Source organism: Colletotrichum graminicola (genome assembly GCF_000149035.1).
Source record: "Colletotrichum graminicola M1.001 genomic scaffold supercont1.2, whole genome shotgun sequence".
NCBI classification, from domain to species: Eukaryota; Fungi; Ascomycota; class Sordariomycetes; order Glomerellales; family Glomerellaceae; genus Colletotrichum; species Colletotrichum graminicola.
Window position 1 is genome coordinate 110,988 of NW_007361006.1, and position 21,823 is coordinate 132,810.

General features: G+C 56.7%; 8 protein-coding genes across 8 annotated transcripts; 3 read left to right on the forward strand and 5 right to left on the reverse strand.

The window, feature by feature from the left end:
* Positions 1 to 211: 211 nt before the first annotated feature.
* On the reverse strand, positions 212 to 812 carry GLRG_00505 (RNA recognition domain-containing protein; the record flags this gene model as incomplete). The annotated part of the gene is made up of 2 exons (XM_008091190.1): positions 212 to 457; positions 555 to 812. The coding sequence occupies 2 exons, from the start codon at positions 810 to 812 to the stop codon at positions 212 to 214; spliced, it is 504 nt and encodes a 167-aa protein (XP_008089381.1).
* A 5,192-nt stretch (positions 813 to 6,004) lies between these two features.
* GLRG_00506 (uncharacterized protein) lies at positions 6,005 to 9,349 on the reverse strand (the record flags this gene model as incomplete). Its single annotated transcript, XM_008091191.1, has 2 exons — positions 6,005 to 8,073; positions 8,122 to 9,349. The coding sequence occupies 2 exons, from the start codon at positions 9,347 to 9,349 to the stop codon at positions 6,005 to 6,007; spliced, it is 3,297 nt and encodes a 1,098-aa protein (XP_008089382.1).
* Positions 9,350 to 11,351: 2,002 nt separating this feature from the next.
* On the forward strand, positions 11,352 to 13,384 carry GLRG_00507 (glycosyl hydrolase; the record flags this gene model as incomplete). The annotated part of the gene is made up of 2 exons (XM_008091192.1): positions 11,352 to 11,858; positions 11,918 to 13,384. The coding sequence occupies 2 exons, from the start codon at positions 11,352 to 11,354 to the stop codon at positions 13,382 to 13,384; spliced, it is 1,974 nt and encodes a 657-aa protein (XP_008089383.1).
* Positions 13,385 to 14,361: 977 nt separating this feature from the next.
* GLRG_00508 (uncharacterized protein) lies at positions 14,362 to 14,907 on the forward strand (the record flags this gene model as incomplete). Its single annotated transcript, XM_008091193.1, has 1 exon — positions 14,362 to 14,907. The coding sequence occupies one exon, from the start codon at positions 14,362 to 14,364 to the stop codon at positions 14,905 to 14,907; it is 546 nt and encodes a 181-aa protein (XP_008089384.1).
* A 368-nt stretch (positions 14,908 to 15,275) lies between these two features.
* Positions 15,276 to 16,391, reverse strand: GLRG_00509 (uncharacterized protein; the record flags this gene model as incomplete). Its single annotated transcript, XM_008091194.1, has 4 exons — positions 15,276 to 15,515; positions 15,591 to 15,878; positions 15,944 to 16,142; positions 16,258 to 16,391. The coding sequence occupies 4 exons, from the start codon at positions 16,389 to 16,391 to the stop codon at positions 15,276 to 15,278; spliced, it is 861 nt and encodes a 286-aa protein (XP_008089385.1).
* A 357-nt stretch (positions 16,392 to 16,748) lies between these two features.
* Positions 16,749 to 17,960, reverse strand: GLRG_00510 (peptidase family M28; the record flags this gene model as incomplete). Its single annotated transcript, XM_008091195.1, has 1 exon — positions 16,749 to 17,960. One exon carries the CDS (start codon positions 17,958 to 17,960, stop codon positions 16,749 to 16,751), a length of 1,212 nt encoding a protein of 403 aa, XP_008089386.1.
* Positions 17,961 to 18,938: 978 nt separating this feature from the next.
* Positions 18,939 to 19,787, forward strand: GLRG_00511 (short chain dehydrogenase; the record flags this gene model as incomplete). The annotated part of the gene is made up of 1 exon (XM_008091196.1): positions 18,939 to 19,787. The coding sequence occupies one exon, from the start codon at positions 18,939 to 18,941 to the stop codon at positions 19,785 to 19,787; it is 849 nt and encodes a 282-aa protein (XP_008089387.1).
* Positions 19,788 to 20,004: 217 nt separating this feature from the next.
* Positions 20,005 to 21,813, reverse strand: GLRG_00512 (catalase; the record flags this gene model as incomplete). Its single annotated transcript, XM_008091197.1, has 5 exons — positions 20,005 to 20,132; positions 20,212 to 20,436; positions 20,498 to 21,495; positions 21,576 to 21,745; positions 21,805 to 21,813. The coding sequence occupies 5 exons, from the start codon at positions 21,811 to 21,813 to the stop codon at positions 20,005 to 20,007; spliced, it is 1,530 nt and encodes a 509-aa protein (XP_008089388.1).
* Between the last annotated feature and the right edge of the window lie 10 nt (positions 21,814 to 21,823).

A 21,823-nucleotide genomic window follows, 5' to 3' on the forward strand; every position in this document is an offset into this window, starting at 1 on the left:
CCCCCCTGCCCCCCTTGTTGCTGAACCTCGGTCCTATATGCCTCGGCACCGGACGCGAATGGGTACATCTCGAAAGGCTTGCGTGAAAAATTGCGGGGCTCGGCGGAATTAGAGCTGCTTCTGTAAGTTTGAGAGAGGCGCCACTCACGAATTGGTTAGGACGGCAGAGTGCCCCCCCCCCCTGCCCCCCTTCTATGAGAAAAGCACAAGCTCATTCGATGTTTCCTCCGTCCTTGGCGGCGGCGACGGCCTCCCTGTCGGCGCTGCGGCTGCGGCTCCGGCCGCGGCCGCGGTTCTGGGGTCGGGCGCCGCGGTTGTTGCCGCCCTTGCTCCCCGGCGGGGGGCGCACGAAGGCGAAGTCGACGTAGACGGTCTGGTCGAGGAGCTTGGTCTCGTGGGCCGAGTCGATGGCGGCGCGGGCCTCGGCGAGGGTGGCGTACTCGATGAGAGCGTAGCCCTAGGGTTGAGAGGTGTCAGTGTTGTGCTCCACCGAGTTGAGACTTCTTATCCCGAGGTTTCTTCGCATGTAGAAGCGCGCGCGGGGGGGCGCGTACCTTGACGTAACCGCTCCTCCGGTCGAGATTGAGGTGCAGGTTCTTGATCTCGCCGAACTCGCCAAACATGTCGTGGATGGCCTCCTCGTCGGCCTCCTCGTGGACGTTGGTCACCATGATGATCCAGCCCTCGATGGAGCGGACGGCGGTCGCGCGGCCGTGGGTCTGCATCTCGGACTCGTTGCGGGCCGGGGCCGCCTCGCCGGCCGCGGCGGAGGGGGAGGGGGGGTTGTCGACTTCCATTTCCACGTCGGCCATCTTGGCGAACTGTGTGTGGTGCTTTTTTTCTTTGGTGAGGGGATTCCGTCAAGTTGATGCCGCTGAGGAGAGAGAGGGGGTGTTTGGGGTACGAAGGAGCGCGGGGTGGGAACCAGTCGGTGTGACGGCGCGTTAGGTGGTCAAAGTTGACGATGGATTGTGGTGGTGGTTAGGCGGGGAGACGTTTACTATGGCGAGGCTGAGAGTAGGTACATTCATCGAGAGGGCGGCAGCGCGGAGCAGAAAAAGTGGAGGGATGCTATGTGGGGGGGATATTGGAAGCCTGTGCACGGACTCTCTGCTGGTCGCCAATCGGACGATGTCACTCGCAAAGGACGGACGAACATGGCATTGTAAAAATGCACAGTGAACTTTTATATTCAATTCAAACAAAGTCGACATCTGAATAGTGATGCCCAGAATCATATCCCTGGTCTACCCGATAGCCGATGCCGGGTCTCCACGGACCGAAACTCCTCCAACTCCCGACCAGAGGCCCTCGTGGAAGAGAGACAATTTGCCGAACCTGGCACACGCCCCTCCCGGGGGCCCTCTCCGGCAAAACTTGACGTTCCAGTACGTGACACATTTCGAGCCGGACCTAGCACCTTGGTGGTCTCGAATATCAAACTCCATCGTTTCTTGTCGTGTGTATGTGTGATGAGTCCCCGTCACCTTAGAAACGCAAGCACATCATGAGGCAGTCCATGCAGCTTGAGCAGCATTGGGCCTGTGTACGGGGAAATTTTTGTCAGCGGGTGCACTTGTAGGGTTCCCGGCACATTGCCGTTGGGGTTTGTCGTACACATGACCAACACTGCGTTTCTGTGTTCTCGTCCTTGGGAGACTCCGTCTTGGCCTCCATGAATTGCTTTTGTGGTTGATCCGTAGTCATTGCTGCTGCTCGTTTCTGTAATCGTGTTTTTGGCGAGTGTGAGAAAGAGAGAGAGAGAGAGAGAGAGAGAGAGATCTGCAGATGGCTCGGCTAGAATACGTGATGCTTAAAAGCTCCCTGGGGTTGAAAGGAGCGACTGGGAAGAAACTGGCAGAGAACGAATGCAGCAAGCGCGAGGAAATGCTGTGGAAAATGTGGTTTCTGGATAAAAATGGGGGATGGTATCTCAATTATAACCCAAGTGACCTCGACCCCATCTCACCGTCCCATGGTGCCCAGAGCGAGAGGGCTGTGCAAGCCATCCGCGCCAAGGATTTGTCCCCCATCCACACAATCTTAAACCGTCGGCCAAGGATACACGGCCTTCCACAGAGACAGGACAGCTGCGCATTCGCTCCGAATGACAGGAAGACGAGACGAAAGAGACAAGAGGAAAAAAAAAGGGGGGGCGGTCTTGGTTTCGCCTTGGCTTGGAATGGAGGTGGTGATGCCAAGGATCAGCAATAAGATGGGTTGCATGGACTCTGCTGGGATAGCAAACCAGAAGGCCGAGTCTGGTCGAATAAACTGGATTCCCCGCCCGCATGGTAATCGACGTTATTTGTCGTTCCTGCGGCGGCAAGAGAGACAATAAGTGCTGCGGCCCTGTGAACGAAAACGCCGCGTTCTTGAAACAACCATCATCCCGGCTTAGCGCGTCGAGGTTGGCAGAGTGGTGCCACCGGCCGGTGTGGTTTACGTCGTGACCTTCTTCCCGTATTTGTCACCACGCAGCCCTCTTGTTCTTTGCTTGCTTGTGCGTACCCCTGAGCCGGCGGCGTGGGCAGCGGGTTGGCGGCACTTGCCCATGTCGTACTTCTCCCGCTTTGTGGGGGGTTGTTAATCAACGCGACGCAGACGATGGACAGATCGATGGCGGAGAAGATGAGGGGCTGAACCTGTTGGGCTCATCGAACTGTTGTCCATCGCATGCATGGGATGACTATGGACCAGAGGCCTGGACGTCTACCAAGGCAATGCGAGAGCAAATCTTGCCAGTGCACGATGCATTGCCCCAGTCCACTGTTCGAAGCCAAGGCTACTAGATCGCCTTGGAGGGGAGGCATTGGCGAAGCAAGAGACGTGATGCCAGCCCGACCTTGGGACCGTGCTTATCTAACCATGCATGACAAGATAATGATTGGCTGAGAGACCCTTCGCCCTTCTGCATGGAGAAATGTCCCTGTGGTTTCCGGTTTACCCGCTGCTCTCCATATTAGCAGAACACACATATATATACCTGCTGCTTCAGGACGACAATACGATACAAGTGGTTGCTAAGAACAGAAACAGAAACGTAAACGCGCCTGCATCTTTGTCATGTCTTCTATAAACCACCTTGTTGCTGTTTCAGGGGGACAACACCCGGTCTTCACCATCATGGCTCAGTCCTTGCCGGACGGGCTGCTCATATCATCTATAAATCCCTACGCTCGCTCCACATATCTCGGTTGATCGATGCTGTAGCTCTTCTGCACGATGAGCCGCGTCAACGAAGCATAAGTCGTCGTCCAGATAATGCGGTATTTCAGCACCGTACCTACAGCATGTGTAGGATCGTGGAAGGATGCCCCCCCCCCCCCCCCCCCTTTGGACAGGCATGGCCCTTTAGGCATGCCCGCCTAATGCTAATCGTAGCACAGTTGTTGCAGATGCACGAACAGACGGCTTCACAACCTAGGCTGCGAGTAGATTTGGCGAGAAACTTAGCCGTCACCCTTTTTCACGTCCACTCATCACGGTCAATGAGGTAACACCAGGGAGATGCTGGAAACGGCAGGTGCAAGAGTGACGTTTTCATGAGGAATGGTAGACGGAACGAGGATTTGAATGGGGAAAGATCCAGCCATGTGCAATTGTTGCATTAAAACAGGCGGCTAACTTGTCGTTGCGAAGAACCGGTAAATACCCACCTGATGAGAAAGGTAGATGCATGTGGGCATGTTCAAGGTCTTTCTTTTGAAACTGTCATATGCCACGGTATACGCAAAAAAACAACAACAAAAACGGACAGAGAGTACGGATACACTGTCTAATTTGGCTGAAGCATAAAATCATGTCCTGCTATGAAGAAACAATATGAGGACCAGGACAGGCCCACGGGAATACCAGCCTCTGCGCCGACTGTCTCAACGTTCTGCACGATCCTACACTCTTTCTCCAAGGTCTTTCGCAAGCATCGATGACTCGGCTGCTGTGGAAAGTCCTCATCGTTGAGAGAAGATGTTGCCCTCGCATGGCTACCTAACCACAGGCAGGAGAGAGCATAATCGGGAGAGCACGTGCTCGTAGCTGTTCTGAGCCAATCAGAAAATTCGAGAACCCGCTTTCCGCTCGGATTTGCCATTGGCTCAAGTCTGTGCCCCACCCGAGTGATTGGGTGGCCTTCCAGAAAACCTATATAATGCCCTCTAGCCTCCTCCCTTTTTGAACCTTTTCCTTCTTTTCTTCTTCATACTTACCTTCATGGGGGTGCTGGGGATCAAGAAATCCGGCATCCAGAGTGGGAGGCCTGCATTGCACATCGCGGTGTCGACCGCTCTCGATTGTCCTTCGGGACCATCGCTGTGGCAATTTTTGATTTTTACTCACTTTTCATTGTGCTCTCCGCCTTGCGCGGTGGTACGAAGAAGAGTTTTGGTGGTCGCAGTTGAGTGTCATGGCCCCGGTCAGGCTGGATGACAGATGTAGTTTTGTGTGCACATGAAGTCCCATTATAAGCTATTGGAAAAGATGCGTGGAGATTTGCGATATGGCCGCTTATCTGCAACGACGTGAGATGGCAAACAAACAAACCTGGTCGTTACGATTCTTTGGGTCTCAATTTAGCCGCGTCCCCATCCTGCTGCATCCAGTATCCGCCGCACAACTCCCATTGATGATTCGGACCGTCCTCGATGTCAACAACGTACGGCTTGAGCATTATAGCACTGCCGACAGGTTGGCAAACGCCTCCATCAAGCAGAAGACCTCGAGCTCTTCGCCTCTGGCTCAGTGAACCCCATCGTCGAGGTTATCCGCCGAGGCGTCTGGACAGGAGACGAGATCGTCGGCAGCTTGTGCCAGTCGTCCCTGCCGTATTTGGACCCCCCCCCCCCCTGCAACAAGCACCTATCTAGTTGGAGGAGGAACGAAGAAAGGGGGGGCCTGTCGATCCGTGCCAAAGCTTTAGCAGCTTGAAGAAATGACAGTGTGCTTCTACAGGTATGAGAGGGAGAGGGGCCTTGAGGGAGGAAAGTGAGGCGTGGGAGGAGCAGGCAACAACAGTAGTGGCTATACAATTTGGCAGGCACGGGTCGGTGCCTAAGAAAACAAGCCAGCCCATCACCCGAGCCTGCTGACGTGCCTTGGGCTTTTGCAGTGTGAGGCGGCGGCCACGATGCCCGGCTGCCTGCATTCCAGGTTCGCAGAGTTCTCGTGACGGCAGGTGTTGTGCCTCGCGTCACCACGAGCTCCATACCATGAGCGGACTGCCCCTCCCCGCTGCATTTTCTCGGTGAAGGCGCATATAACAGTTCCTTCTTCTCTCCCACCCTGTGCCGTTGGCCAATACTCAGCGGACGTGTCGCTTGCCGACTTGAATGGAGTTGAACTCGGCCACTTGCAGGGCTGCTGAGGGGGGGTGGTCACGTCAAGATCCGCAGAATGGGTCGTGCTTGGCCTCGCGAGTACGCGCGGAAATACCGTCCATGAAACGGCTGCTGCGTTTGACCTGTTCTATGGTCTGTCTCTGAATAGGATTCGTCTTGGCTGTCCACGCCGGGGCGCATGCAACCTCGGGTGGGAAATGATGCGGCTCTGATCAGCGTCGATGCCGCTTTCAAATCCCTTAATCTAATCTTACCAAATCTGGCTGGACATGTTGTCGTAAAAGCTGAGCACAGCTAGGTGCTGCCGGCGACTTAGGGCTCCAGCTGGACATCGTGCCTTGGGTTCTCTGCCTCGGTTCCGGATCAGATGAGAGCAGCCAAGTCGCCTACATCACCAGCACAGCTGACCCGGCTCGTATGTTGTGGCATGGGGTATTCATGATAATTGCTGTCCGCCAACGACCTGTCCTGAAAGGCCGGGTATAATACAACGAGGTCCAACAACGATGAAACTGAACAAACAATAATAACCTTGTGACAATCTTCCGAGCGTGCTCAAACCGGAGCCTCGCTCCCATCCAACAACCTGATATCTGGGAAACCACCAAAACGCCATGCGCAAGACCAGTGACACGCACCCACCTTACGAGCTCCAAACCACCCTCACCCTATCCTTGAATGCCCTCCCAAGTAATCTGATCTGTGATGTCCCTAACACTTAATCCCGTAATGCTGAAAACAGTCATGTCGAGCTCTTCTTCCGACATCTCTTGTCCGACCTGTTTCTGGCCCTCCAAAACATCATAGAGCGCGTATATTTGGGCATTCTTGACCTCGCGCGCGTTCATGTTGGCGTCAATGTTGATCTTCAGCTGCTTGCGCTTCGACTCGGCAAGTGCCGGGTTGTGTCTGTCGTATCTGGCCTGCATCTTCGCGTGCTCCATCTTCATGTGTTCCAACTCATCCTCGAGTCCCTTGATGACCTTAGCCAGGGCGTTGCCCGGAGGCTGAGAAGGCCGCATGGTGGCATCTTCGGATGAGATGCCCAGCTGCTTGTACTGGTCTGAAGGAGCAACAGGCCTGGAGATCTTCACTCGCTTCTTGCCCTCTGCTATATCGGCAGCAGTGACCGTTCCTCGGTGGCCTTTGATCCGGGTGCACACGATGCAGTTCTTACAGCTGTGTCCAGCCAGACTGTCAAGCACACGACGCGCATCCGACGACAGCGCAGGGCAGTTGCCCTTCATTTCCGTAGTCGTGTTCTCCAGTCCGCCTTGAGTGATCAAGTCGATCGTGACCGACTTATTCTGGGAAGGCTTGATAGCGGACCTTGATGGCGTTCTCTGACTTTGGCTGGTCAAGTTCCGAGTGGTGTTGGTCGACTCTTGTCGGGTAGTACGAGACTCCTTTTTGCTTCTCGTCATGTCGATTACTATGGAATGCGTCTGGGTGTTCTCCAGCGACTGCATGGAGGCGTCGTCCTCAGTCTGGAATGGGTCGAGATCAGGGACAACGTCGCCCTTGAGTGAAGTCTTGGTGGCTGTGTGAGCAGAGACGCTTCTCTTGCTGCCCTTGTTGGCGACGTTGGAGGTTTTAGTGCTCTTCGACTTGGTAGACGCTGCCGAGCGCTCAGGCAGAGAGAATGACACTTTTTGCTGGCCGGTGGACTCTTGAGGACGCGAGGTGGAGGCTCGTCTCTTAGAAGGAGGCTCGGGTGCTACAGAGCTCAGCTGGCTCTGGAAGGTGTGGTCAACCTCGTTGATACTGCGGTCCGTCTGCTCCGTTGTGTCCTGCATGTCGATTGCCTTCCTGCCTGGCGTTGCGGGCTTCCGGATTTTCTTTCCCTCAACGGTGCCGTCGACGACAGCCGAGTTCTGAGTGCTATCAATGGTAATGTCCGGAACGAAGAATGCCGAGGTCATATTCTCTTCTGTTTCGTCTTCATCGCCCACCTCCTTGTCAAGGCGCACCGAAAAGTCTTCGGTCTTTCCGAGGGGGCGGCAGTGATCGAGCTGCTGTTTGAGGAATTCGATTTCCTCCTTGAGGTGCATGTTCTCGTCGTGAAGGTCATGGATGCTCCGCTCAAACCCAGAGTTCTCGCGACGGAGGATCTTGTTCTCGTTGAAGTACTTTTCGTTGTGCCGAACAAGGCTATCGTTGTCCTCCCTGAGCGTGGACTTTTCTTGCTCCATGGTGTGCAGTTCAACCTGCAGTGCCTCAACTTCATCGCGGGCAGCCTCAATGTCCTCCTTGGCGTTGGCGGCAGTCTGACGGAGCTCTTCGTTCTCGGACATGAGCGAACGCGCGTTGGCACGCAAAGACCTGTTCTCGCTGATGAGCGACTCCTGCTCGCGACGCAAAGAGTTGTTGTCGGCTCGCAGAGAGTCCAGTTCCTGCTGCAGAGTTTCTTGTTCCCGGCGAAGGGCGTGGTTGTCTGCCTGGACCGACTTATTTTCGGTGTGCCGAACAGAGTTGGTTTGCTTTTCGTGACGGACCACCTCCCGCTGGTTGGTGATCTCCAAGGTGGCGTTCAGTTTCTCCTGGGTCTCGTGAAGCTCCTTCCCCTGGGCGTCAAGTTTATCCATGAGATCGCCAATCTCGACACAGGCATCTTGCAGCTTCTTCAGGGCCCGGTCTCGCTCGAGAGAAACCGTGTTGTTCTCGTATTCGGTAGAATCGATCCGGGTGGTAGCATGGTCCAGCCGGGACTGCAGTGATGCAATGTGCGACTCCAATTCTGTCACCTGTTAGCTTGGTCCTGAACTAGGGAGAAAGGATGACTCACTCAGCTTCTCTGTCTGGAAGCGCTCCTCGTGGGCTGTTTCGGGCTCCGAGGCGGTTCGAGAACCAATAGCACTGTCGATCGACTTACGGCCCTTGAGCCGTTTGAGTTCCTTTTGGAGGTGTTCCACTTGACCCTCGAGTTCGACAGCGTGCTGCTGCACCAAGTCGTCATGCTCCTGAAGGTTGAGTATTTCGTCCCGGATCATATCCATAGACACAAATATCTTCTCTTCATCCTCGGGGATTGCTAGGCCGTCGACCTCGGCGTGGTCGTTCGGAGGCATTGTATCGATGCGATCACGCACCTGTCCGTTCTTCACGAACACGGGGACACCGTTCTTGACCGCACCTTGGAAGCGCAGGTTGCCAGAAATGAAGTCGTTGAGGTGAGAGATGTCGGGCATGAAGAAAGAGCGGGACGTGACGCCATTCTGAGCCGGACTGTCGGTTGTTGCTGGCGACGGGAACGTGCTCCTAATCGTATTAAAGGTGACCGGGGTAGGGTTGTTCGATGGCGCGGTCTCGGCTGGTGTTGACTTTGGAGTTGCGTGGGTTGGGGGGGCCAGGAAATCCGACTTCCGACGGTCGTTCTTTGCGGCTTGAGAAGATCGTCGTGCCGACTTGTAATTGCCAGAGGTTGAGCGTGCATGTCCTCTAGACAGGGGGCTTCGGCCGACCTGTTGTTGAGGATTGAACTTGAAGCTGTCGGCATTGATATCGAACCGGAAGGGTGACTTGGACGTGTTGGCCGACATGTCAGACTCGTTGTCCTCCACGCGAGGCTGCATTTCAGCACGTGTCCGCTTAGAACCCTGCCAAGTCATTTCCGTCGAGTCGTCCACCCTATTGGACAGGTACTTCTGGACGATGGCCTTGTGGGAGACGGCGTCCTTGTGACGCAAAGAGCCCGATTGCCTAGGGGCGGGCTTGTTCTGCTTCGCTTCGGCGGCAGCCTTCGGCTTGCCATAGAATTCGGGCCACTTGCGGTGGGCAGCCTCCAAGTCGACTTGGACCTTTCCGCCCGTGGGACCGACAATACGAGCAATGTCCTCGTTCAGTCTGCGCGTGGACTCGCCGTCTGGCTCCGAGAAGACGGAAGACATTGTCGGGCTTACGGTGCCGTGGGAGCCGGTGGAGGATGGTGGGGAGTTGAAAGGGTTGTCGCGATTTGCGTTCATTTCTCGAAGAATGCGAGAGCGATAGCGATTGTGTGCTGATTCGGCCTCCATGACTGCCGTAGGACGCGTCGGGCGCGGTTTCCAAGGCAGGAGTCGACAAGAAAATGCAAATTCACAATGGTGCCGCAACAGTTGGCGGCGACGCGTCGGATGAGTAGAGTCTGGGGACAATTAAACTGTAATTCTGAAGAGAAGCAATACCGAGCAAAGAGAAAGCTGCTCAAGGCATGGAAGCGCACACAATGGCTTGACGGAGGTCAAGGGCTGTGATGCGATATTGAGCAGTCGCGGGCAAGAAGATATGGAGAGGGAAGAATGCGTGCGTGCAATGTGAATGAGCAGGGGTTGGTTTGTTTACTTTCAGAGGTGCAGGCGTAAACAACTGGCTATTGGCTGTAGACGCCCGTGCGTCGTAGTGGGGAAGCCCTGCTCCCCGAGGTCAGTCTCAGCGCCCTTGCTCTGCCCCCCGGCGAATCATCACTAATGATTAGGCCTTTGCAGACAGGAAACGCGTGCTGGTTGGCTCTGCGCAAGACAAAGAAAAACGCGTTCTTTGGACCGAACAAGACGAGACTTGGGAATCAGGATAAGGCGTGGGGCGTGTTTTCTTCGAGTTCCTCAGCCTCGGGCTTGGTTGTCTTCCGGCTAATCTCTAGATCATTTTGGGGAGATTATCTTGTCTCTGGCCCATCCGACCTTGGTTCAGGACCTTTACGTCAGCTGGGCTCGGCCAGCCTCGGTGAAAGAGCACCCTCAAATTCAGCCGGGGAAAGACTCACCGACCGGATTCACCTCCGAGATCCAAAGCCGTACCTATTGTATTAGTTCCCGCTCACTGGATCGCGCTGATCAAGACAGACAAAGCTCGGAGACGGGATCACCCCTTCTCGCCTCCCACACCAAATTCACGTACACTAGTAAGTAGTAATAAGACATGCCAGTCAACGTGGTCGAGCACCGCTAGACGCAAGCTCACGAGGTCGACTCGGCACGTTTCACCCTAGGAACGAATGCATTCCACGACTCGCCAACGAACCTACGGGTACCTATGTACCGGCACTCTTCAACGGCCTCGGCTACCGTTCCGACCTCACAGTACCGTCCCAAGACCCGAGACATGCCCGCCTGTGCATTTGATAATTAGTTTGCCGGCGGCGTCGACGTGTAGCAATATTCGGAGCAGCGTTGCCCTTGGGCAAGTCCGCGGGCGCATAAATGCGAGTCACCAGGCCCGCCAAGTCCTGGGCAGGTATCGGCAGGTGACCACGCCATCTGCAGCCAGTGGCATCGTCAGCGTGCTTTACCGCCAAGTTGTCGATGGACCAGTTCGTGGACAATGGACCTGGCGGTGTTGTATCGCCTCGGAAAAGGATGCTCGCGTGCATTTTTGCATTTGGTGGTCAGAGGCTTCTTCATGTACCTACATGATGATTTATGCTCATCTTGCGTCGTCAATCGTTGGACTGCAACAGCGATTCGCCCTTCAGTGACAGACTCACATAGCGCAGGGACCTGACTCTAAATATGCCCCGCATGAACATGAACATGACTGGATCTCTAGTGGCCGCCACCTTCCCAGGGAAGCGACACTGCCCACCATTGTGAGTCTATGACCTCTCGGCGCACCATTCTGTGACCATAGGAGGGGTCCATATGCCTCGTGCAGGTGGATCTCGCCCTGGGACGGTGGGCTTAGCCTGGGCTCTGCCATCCGCCCGTCCATCGGCCGTCCATCGCCAACAGCGCCAACAGCGCCCGGCGGCACAGTCCGCGCACTCTGCCGCTTCTTGATTGTCTTCCAACGCCTCCCACCCCCCCGACTTTCTTCATCCACCTTCGCACCGTCGCAGCCCATCGTCCTTTGCCAACCCACATTTCTTCCATCCTGCTTGCCCGTTATATTCCCCGCGTTTGCCGATCCTCGCCTAGCTCACTGCGAGATCCTTCTCAAATGATCATGGCAGAGCGCTGCTGCACCTGAGCGGCCTTCTCGAAAGCTCGTGGCTTGTATTCACTCAACTTGAGATCCCGGTGTGACACTCGCGCTGCCATTATGGCCCGGACATGTTTACTTTTACCAGAGGCATGCCTCTTGGTTCTTGCTCTGGCTACTTGTGCTACAGCTCTTGTTGCGACGACTCCCCCGCCTGCGCCCAAGAGCTTCTGCCCCATCTTCTATCCCGAAGCCCAGCCGCCGACCGATTGCGAACCGAAGCAGCCCACGACCTTTCTTTCAGCCCCGAAAGCTGCGAGGAAACCTTCCACCAATACACCCGAGGCGAAAGATGAACCTCTCGAAGCTGCTTTTGAGGCCTTGACGGTCATGCAGCATGACTTCTTTGCATCGGACCAAGGAACGTGGCCAGAAGCCATTGACTGGACGGCCGCCGTTATGGAGACAATGCTCTCTGGCACCTTGACCTCCCTTTCGCAAGCCCTGGCTGTGCTTGATATCGGGGGTAACAGTGACAAGGTGGCGAAGCGCAATCTGATCGACACGTTCTTCACCCAACTTGTGGCCTCTTACTTTGGTCAAGACGACGTCGCAATCCGTCACGAGGTAAGCGGCCTCTGTTTCGCATCGCAAACAGCACGCGGCCCATTCTAACGGGCGAGCAGGCATTCGATGATATTCTATGGGTTGTCCTCGGCTGGATCGATGCCATCAAGCTCATCAACATACACTCTCAACTATTCTACCCTCGGGAGGGCGTCAACGAAAGCGCAACCCCAGGTCTCGGAGACGCATTGGCCAACGGCCCTTGGCATGGCCAGTACTGGGTTCCCGCGTTTGCTCACCGCGCACGAATCTTTTGGGATCTCGGATCCAAGGGGTGGGACACGCTGCTCTGTGGTGGCGGCATGAATTGGAACCCGAGATTGGAACCATACAAGAACGCCATCACCAATGAACTATACATCGCGGCGTCCATCTCGATGTACCTTTGGTTTCCAGGCGACAACAACACCACGCCCTGGATCAACAGCCAAAGTGGCGTGAAAGCAACTCGCGAACCCAAGTACCTTGCCGCTGCCATTGAGGGTTACAAGTGGATCACCGGAGTCAACCTCACCAACGATGCAGGCCTTTATGTTGACGGCTACCACATAGACAAGTCCAAGCAGGACAACACCGAGTGCGATGTGCGCAGTGAAGCCGTCTTTACCTACAACCAGGGCGTGCTTCTTACTGGCCAGCGTGGTCTCTTCACCGCAACGGGCAGCGCATCGTATTTGGAAGACGGACACAAACTAATCCAGGCAGTCATCAAAGCTTCGGGCTGGGACCTGGAGCTCGATCGGCCAATTGACAACCTATCAGACCTCCCCCCAGGTTACCTGCCGCCATGGCGAGGACTGGGCCGTGGGGGCATCTTAGAGGACTCTTGCGACGCTAGCGCGACATGCTCGCAGGATGGACAGACTTTCAAGGGCATTTTCTTCCATCACTTCGTGACATTCTGCCAGCCAATCGACCCGGCCATTGTTGAGCCAGGCATGACTGTCGATGCCCAGGCATACGATCAGATCAAGACGGCTCACGCATCGGCCTGCCAGGCCTACCTAGGCTGGGTACAGCATAATGCCAAATCAGCTTTGCTGACCAGAGACCGCGAAGGCCGGTTTGGCGCATGGTGGGGAGCGGGCGTATTCCAGGGTGTCTTGCCGACGATGGAAACGGACGGCATTGCCCACAACGCGCCGAACTTGACCGACTACCGCAACTACGGCCTTCCGCATGATGGCGTATGGGCCAACGGCGACCCGGACAAGGTCTGGGCCCCGAACGGCGAAGCACGCAAGAACCAAACAAGGGGTGTCGTGGTGGTTAGTGATGAGGAGCAGTCCGGACAGCAGGTCCTCGTTAGCTTAAGTAGACAGGCACCGCGCGAAGAGGACGGCGACGGACGTAAAGCCGGGTTCGAACGACAAGCGACGCCGCCGACGAGAGGCGATCCGAACGACCGCGGCAGGGGTAGGACCCCGGAGACGCAGAACGGCGGCATGGCCTTGATACGGGCTTGGTGGGAGCTCGTAGCGGCCTCGGACGAATCCTACACGAAACAGCATCGACATGAGAGATAAGGGATGCAGACACGATACACGTCCGTTTGTGTAGTTGCTTCCATATGGCTATGAGTACAGACGAGGTCCCCACGTAAATACATTACGCACGCATATCATAGCCGCTGGCCGGTCACGACGGCCTCTCCCTTGCACATCCACGCATCCAAGCATTGTTTTACATCCTTCGCGCTAGCTCAGGTGTGTTATCTGATCACGCGTACTGCCCAATTGCCAATTGGTCGGGATTCCCGACTTTGGTAAAGCACACGTTAGCCTGCCTTTTGCCCTAAAGATGCCATGCCTGCCTGCGACGCTACGTAGTACATACTCAGACGAACACGCCGTTCCAAGCAAATGCTGACTGCTGATTGGGACACTAGCCGAGTGCGAAAGACTTGCGAAAAGAGCTGACTTGCTGCGCACATGGGTAGCTGCTCAGCCCCCCTGTTGCGGTCCTGGTCGCTGGGGCGGGCAGGAGTTCAGCGACCCGATTCGATGTGACCCGCCGACCTTTGGCTCGATCCGGCACGACGGTGCCGGGCGCCCCACTTGGTCTGCCGTGGCTTGGCAAAGCTCTGCGGCGTGCGCCGCGCATCTTCGAATGGGCTTCCCGATCGGGGGGGAAGGGCTTACGCCGGCGTTGGAAGGATGAAAGCGGAGTCTGTGTGATGACGGAGAGGGAGCGAACGAGGGAGGAAGGGCGAGCGAAGGATTAGATGGATATAAAGCAGGCGTGTGTCCTGATGGCTTGTGGGAATTTTATTAGATTTCACACGACATCGAGAACCTTAGAGCGCCGAGAGAAGACGCTGAAAGATCAACTGTTATCGAAGCTTGAGACAAAGAACATATATTCCTTCTCGCTATTCAAATCCGTCGGATCATAGCCATCCCCAGCTTATACATATCGCTGTTGAACCCACGCACTCAACGCAACCCAATCGCCTCCCCTCTTCCCCCACCCCCCACGCTCGCCTTCGCACATCCGTCAACCAATGGGCCTCATCACCGGTCTCGTCTCGACGGTGGTCCACGTTGCCGCCGGCCGGAACCCCTACGGCCACAACCAAAACCACGACCAGGCCGCGGCGTCAGCCCACCGCGAAGGCCATGCCGGCTGCAGCGCCGTGCCCGGCGGCCAGCCGTGCGGCATCTGCGCCGTCGCGCTGCCCTTTGGCAAGGGGCGGCAGGCAAAGTTCGAGAGGCGGGCGATGAAGCACGAGCGCAAGGCCGTCAGGCACGCCACCAAGGCGCAGCGGCCTTACGGAGCCCATGGCAGGAGTTTCGGGACTGTCGACCACGCGGCTGCCGGGCCGTACTACCAGCCGCAACAACAGCAGCAGTATCAGCAGCAGTACCAGTACCAGCGGGGCATGGCCTACAGCGGGAGACAGGAGGAGGGCGTCGAGGAATGGCATGAGCGCCGAAGGGCTTCCACGGGTGCGGATGTGCCGCCGCCCGCGTACGAGGAAGGGGAGGGATCCGCGGCTGGCGCGCGGCGGAGGAGTGTCGAGGTTGCGGGACAGAGTGAGAAGCTCTAGGAGAAGGGCTTGAGAAGCCGATGTTAATGCCCAACGGTTTGCCATGATGTCACTATATAGCGAGCACGGCGTTAGATAGACGGGTCTGGATGCTACTTTTTTCTCTTCATGGTTCATTTCACCTTTGTGTTTTTCCTGGTCTTATCTAATCCGCAGATGCCCCGATGCTGCTGTAATGCTGATGTACAATAGGGGGTGTCCTCTTTATTCACCCTTACTGGCCAACCCCTCAAACTTTTTGATGTCGATCGGAGACCCAATATTCTGTCTTCATAACCCGATGAACGTCCCTCCAGGTCCTCCCAACACATGCGACCGAGACCGTACTCGTCTCCCCGAAAACGCGTGAATAATCGCGAGGATGTCGTTTACCTCTGGCCGGCGAGACGGCGGCTCTGGACCTCGCTGAGGGCCTTGGTGCCGTTCAGGAAGATGGAGGTCGCGACGATGGCGACAGCGGGCAGGGTCTGGAAGAGGTTCCAGCTGGTGTAGTACAGGAAGAAGACGCCCTCCATGGCAACTATGGAGCCGAAGAAGCCGACGTGAGCCAGGGGCGCCGCGGAGAGTGCCTTTTGAAGGTGGTTGAAGTTGGCGCCGAGGTTGAGCCACTGCGGAGAGAAGTCAGTCAGTTGTTTCATTCTGCGAGGCTTGCCTTCTCGAGATGTATTTGCAGAGACACTTACGCCAACGAGGAGCACGGGGATTGTGGCGAGGACGGCAATGACAAAGGCCAACGAGATGATCTTGGGCGGGCTCTTGTCACCCTCTTTGAAGATGTGGTGGATCTCGGGCTGCTTGCCGTAGCGGACGGGCGGCTCGTAGACCGGGGGGGCCGCGATGGCGTCACGCTTGACGGCGACTTCGAAGAGAGTCGTCTCGACGGCCTTGGACGATCCGAAAGAGCCGATGACGATGCTGGCCTTGAGGGGCTCGGTGGCCAGGAGGAGCTGGATCGGGAGGTCCTTCTGGGACTGTTGTGGCCGAGTTAGCTACGCTGCCATTGTCACTTCGGGAACAACCTGGGCCAGGAACGTACAATATCGACGACACCTTTGCCGGTTTCCTTGATCTCAAGAGGGAAGGGGGCCTCGAGGCCGGTTGTGGTCTCCTTGAGGACCAGGAAGGCCTGGTGCGGGCGCTTGGCCTTGTCACCCTCCTTGGCCGTCAGGATGAGCTTGAGGCTGTCCTTGGTCTCCAGAGAGAGGGCTTTCTTAAGGGGAGCGGTCGGGCTCAGCCTGTCAATCGCATTCTGTCAGCAATTGCACCCCCTGGTCGTGCATCTTGCGAGATTTCCCAGATCCCCAGATGACAACAAAAGCCCCGGGAAGATGCGTAGGCGGGCCGACTCACTTCTCCTTGGTGGCATCCTTGCCCTTTCCAGAAATCGAAACGGTGGCACTGTCGAATCCCCATGATGAGGCGGCCTGCGCGGCACCGGCCGCAAAAAGCGCAAGAGCGGGCGTCAAGGAGTGGAGGAATCGCATGGTTGCTGAGGTTCTTGTCTTTGGCAGCTTTCGGTAGCTGGGCGGGAGCTTCACGACTACAGTGTTCACTTAGGGACAGCTTTCGTGTCCATTACGAAGTACCGGTGGGGCACGGGCCAGGTGCAGCGGGACCTGAGACTGTGCATTTGGGGGGATGCACGGTTATTCGTACAGTACGGATCGAGACTATCATCACGGAAGCTGCATTAACTGGCATGTCGTTTCTCGGTATGTTGTAATAATCTAAGAGTCTGATGGCAAGATGAGGTTTTGTTTGGCACCTCACTTATATAACTCGATGCTTCAAAACTACAACAATTTCTATAGTTTATTCTCTAAATGCGCCAAGTCGAATAATCAAAGTTCGTCCCGGGAATGGCTCGGCCCAGCAGCGGCCTCGCTCTCTGCTCCCTTGGGTAGGTACTCGTCCAGCTCCATCCACTCGGCGGCAAACACGGCCAAGATGCGCGCCCAGTCCCGTACCGTCGGCAGATCCAGGTGTTCTCCGTCGTCCTCAATCTTGTGCCACACATCGGGGAACGGTGTCGGGATGATGTGCAGAATCTCGACGCCGCGCTCCATGAAGGGCACGTGGTCGTCCAGGACATAGCCGCCGCTGAAGCCCACACTTTTCTTTTGCCTGTCCGTCAGGAAGGGATGCTGTGGCTTGGTTTCCAGAATGCCGAGTGCGCGCATACGATGCTCAATCTTGGCCATCTTCTTGTATGCCCAGTGAGTCGTTGGGAAGTAAGACGGAATCCGTGGGTTAGGTGCGCCGAGGAGATCAATGAGAAGGAAGAGGCTGATGGACGAGAGTGGTGACTTGTACAGCGAGTCCGGGTGGACCGTAGCCTCCCAGCTGCGTGCCAGAGCCCTAACGCTGTTAGCTGGATGCACCTTTCCTTTCCAAAGGCTGCCGACGTACCTAGCTCCGTACAGAGAGTCTGTCTCGGTCCACGATACCCACGCTTCTTCGCCATCGAGCAAGATGATCTGGACGCCCTTGTCCTCCTCGAGCCCGGCACCAGCGTCGCCGGACGCCTCCATGGCCTTCCACTTCTTCACCAACGCCTCTTCGATGCTCCGCGCCGCGTGCAGCAGCATCGCGCAGGGCGCTGCACTATCAATCGCGCCAATGAACCCTTCCGGGTGGTACAGGCTGTCATAGTGCGCGACGAGCGTCAGGTACTCGACATCTCCTCCCTTGGCCCACGGCGGGTCGCGGCGGAAGATGAGGTTGGTGAAAGGTATGTCCTTGTCGCCGGTCGCGGGCGTCTTGGAGGTCGAGTTGTGCCACTCGATAATCCACTCGGGCAGGTTGGCGCGGAAGAAGTCGACGAAGTGCTGCTGCACCTTGGCGGAGCCCGGGGTGCCGGGGACGCGGGGGATCAAGATGGGCGCCAGAAGCGAGCCTGTTTTGATGTCGAAGCCATCACCGCCCGAGGGAATGGCGCGCAGTGCCTCGTCGCCAAGCTCGGTGTAGGCGTTGGCCGTGGCGAAGAGCGAGCAGAGGACGATGAGGACCGACCCCACGAGGGGTAGCTTCGGCAGGCAAGTCAGCAGACCCATTTACAGCGACCAGATCGGACGCAGCAGGTTCATGCTGCTCAGGTCCAAAGTTGTTATGGGTGGGCTGGCTGTGGCGCTCGGCGGCTTCTTCTGCGCGGAAAACGTTAGGTTGTGGCAGCCATGTTGACAGGAGGATGATGATCTGGAGAATGATGCGACTCAGGTCCAAGACGCCCCGCCGGGTGGTCGGGGCAAAGGGTGATCGAGGCATGGAGGGAAATACGCCGATTGTGGATCCACTCACGGAGGGAGATCCATCGTTCCACGCCCTAGAGCGCCATGGCCTTTCTGGGGTTGTCGGCTTTGGACCCCGAACGACGACTCACCTTGGCCCTCCCCGATTTGACACTAGATCTCATCACCCAGCATCCCTTATTTGGGGAGTTGTGTTTCCAAGTCGAACATAAGTGGCCATCGTGCCGAACACGGCTTGACTGGTGGCGTCCAATCAACTGACAACATATCTTTGCTCCGAACTTGGCATTCTATCCCCAACGGCTGAACCACATCGCCTATCCCCGATGTACGGTCCAACTCCTGGTGGTTCATCGGCGTTAGGATCCAACCTCTTCACCACCAAGGCTGAAAGCGTCTTGCGATGATCAGCAACATCCTATGGCTCACCTAGTCTGGGACAGCATTGATTCCTGCGGCATGGGCTTTAGATCTATAATTCCGAGCTGCGGAACAGAGTGCTATCACCGTGTGCTTTGGCCATTACACATGTTGTATGGATCTGACATGCAGAGGCAGAAAGAATCCTGCCTGAAGCGCCAAGACCCGAGTATTCAAAGCCTATGATAGATGCTCTATATAATGCAGGCTCTTCATCTCCATTGATGGGTAGAACTTTTTTATCTTCATTATCATCACAGCAATCCATTCATCCTGGCATTGAGACATCCAGCCATCTCCAAACTCCATTTGCTATCAAAAATAACTGACTGAAAACTCCAACTCCACTTCACCCAACACACAATGGACTCCCCTGTTTGGTTCATCACCGGTGCCTCCTCTGGTTTCGGTCTTGCCATTGCCAAAGATGCCCTCGCCCGCGGCCATCGGGTCATCGCCACAGCTCGCAACCCATCCAAGCTCTCCGAGCTCGCCTCTGCCGGTGCCGACATCCTGGCCCTCGACGTCACCGCCGACGAGGCCATGGTCACGGACATGGTGAACAAGGCATTTGCCCTCCACGGCAAGGTCACCCACGTCGTCAACTCGGCCGGCTACATCCTCGACGGCACCATCGAGGAAGCCAGCGCGCAGGAGGTCTTTGACAACTACAACACCAACGTCTTCGGCACCCTCAAGGTCTGCCGTGCCGCGGCCCCGCACCTCCGCGCCCAGGGCTTCGGCGTCGTCGTCAACATGGGCAGCGTCGGCAGCTGGGCCGGCGGCGCGGCCGTCTCGATCTACTGCTCCACCAAGGCCGCCGTCAGCATCATCACCGAGGGCTTCGCCCAAGAGATGAAGCCATTCGGCGTCGACGTCTGCATCCTCGAGCCGGGCTACTTCCGCACCGGGTTCCTCAACGCCGGGGCCCGCACCACTGCCGAGCATGTCGTCGACGCGTACAGCGTCGGCGCGGCGGGCGAGTACAAGAAGCTGCTTGAGATGGCCAACAACAACCAGCCTGGTGACCCGATCAAGGGGGCCCGCGTGGCGGTGGATGTGATGACCAAGTCCGGTGCTGCTGAGGGCCGGGAGATCCCCGAAAGGTTGCTCTTGGGCACCGACTGTCTTGCCGGCGTTCGCGCAAAGTGTAAGGACACGTTGGCTTTGTTGGATGAGCGGGAGTCCATCTCTGGTTCTACCGACTTCTAGTCATCGTTTCTTTCTGTTTGATTCGTTAATTTTGTCAAGCTTGGGGGCTGTCTTTATCCTTGGATCTGATACTTGTAACTTTACTTTTTACACTACTACCCGATGCCTGCGTTTCCGGCCGAAATAAGGGCCGCATTTCATCAAACAAAAACCTACGAGAGTTAGGCTACAACTACAATATACGCTTGATTCGTAAATGATTATATACTTGGCGCCCTCACTTTCTGTGCCTCAATAGGGCAATCTGACTGGGTGGTGCCTTCTTATGATCCGTGTTCTCTCCCATTTTGCTCAAAGCTTCCTCAAGCCTCTTGCTGAGCTCTTCGTCCACATTGGCCCATGACTCTATCGCAAGGTATTTCGAGTTAGAACTGCCCAGCCATTCCAACGTCAACATCACGTATGGGGGTGGGGGCTAACTTACTGATGGCCTCTTTCTGGACTTCTGGCAGCGCCTTGTTGATGTGCATAGAAAGGTTGTGGATCAACACCTTGTCCTCGCCCTGCTCCTTGAACAGCTTCCAGAGCATCCGCGGCTGCTCCCAGTCCTCGTCGGTAACGTCAGAGTTGTAATCTTGGACTCTGCCGACCCACTCCTCGTGGGCGACATCTGCTGGACCGCTCCTGATCTTTCGGAATGAGGACCGAACTGACATGCGGGTTAGCCTGGATTATAGTTGCAGATGGAGTGCGGCGGAGCGGTGGCCTACCGTAATCGGGGTCGGACCCGTAGTTGCCGTCGACGCGCATCGGGCCGTCTCTCTGGTACGGGGAATAGACGTTGAGCGCCCGGTTGCACGGCAGCTGTTGGTAGTTCGGCCCAACGCGGTACCTGGCGGCGTCGGGGTAGCTAAACATGCGAGCATGTAGCATGATGTCCGCCGACGGGGCAATGCCGGGGATCAACGTCGAAGGCGAAAAGGCGGCTTGTTCGATGTCCTGGAAGTGGTTCTCCGGGTTCTTGTTCAAGGTGAGCCTGCCGACGGGGATCAGGGGGTAGTCCTTGTGAGACCACACCTTGGTGATGTCGAAGATGTTCCATCTGTAGTTCTCGGCGTCCTTGGGGTTCATGACCTGAAGCATCATCGTCCAGGTGGGATACTCGCCCCGCTCGATGGCGTTGTACATATCCTTGACGTGGTAGTCGGGGTCCTCGCCAGCCAGCCGGGCGGCGTCCTCCCCCGAAAGGGTCTTGATGCCATCGTCGGGCTTGAAGTGGATCTTGACGTACTTGAACGTGCCGTCCTCCGGCTTTCCGAACTTGTACGTGTGGTTGCCGTACCCGTTCACGTTGCGGAGGGACGCGGGGATGCCGCGGCCCCCGAAGAGCTGCAACAGCGAGTGGGCGCCCTCCTGGTTGTTGTTGTGGAAGTCCCAGAACATGCTCGCGTCCGCGACGCCGGTCTGCGGGTGGCGCTTGTGGGACCTGTTGAGCGAGGGGAACTTGACCGGGTCGCGGATGAAGAAGACGGGGAGGTCGTTGCCGACGAAGTCCCAGTTGCCCTCCTCAGTCTTGAACTTGAGCGCGAAGCCTCGGATGTCGCGGACGGTGTCCGACGAGCCCCTCTCCCCCGCGACCGTGGAGATGCGGGCGAGGACCTCCGTCTTCTTGCCGACCTCCTTGAACAAGGCGGCAGAACACCACTCGGTGATGTCGTGCGTGCACTCGAACTCACCCCAGGCACCAGCCGCTTTCGCGTGAACAACTCTGCTCGGGAGTCAGCCAAAAAAAGGGAACAAAACAAAGGTGGCTCTTCCATCACGGATGTGGAGGGGGGCTGCTCGTACCGCTCCGGGATTCTCTCCCTCGGGAAATGCGCCAAGGTCTCGATGAGCTGAGTGTCCTGCAGCAGCCCAAGCCCGCCGCCGCGAACATTTGGACCGCGAAGAATGACCGAGGATGCCGGGTCTTGCACGGGCCGGCCCTCCGCGAGCGTGTAAACGGGGGGTTCCGTTGACTGAGTGAGGGTGTCAGGGATAATGTCGGTGGTAGGATACGGACTGGGGGACGACTTACAGCTGACATATTCGACAAT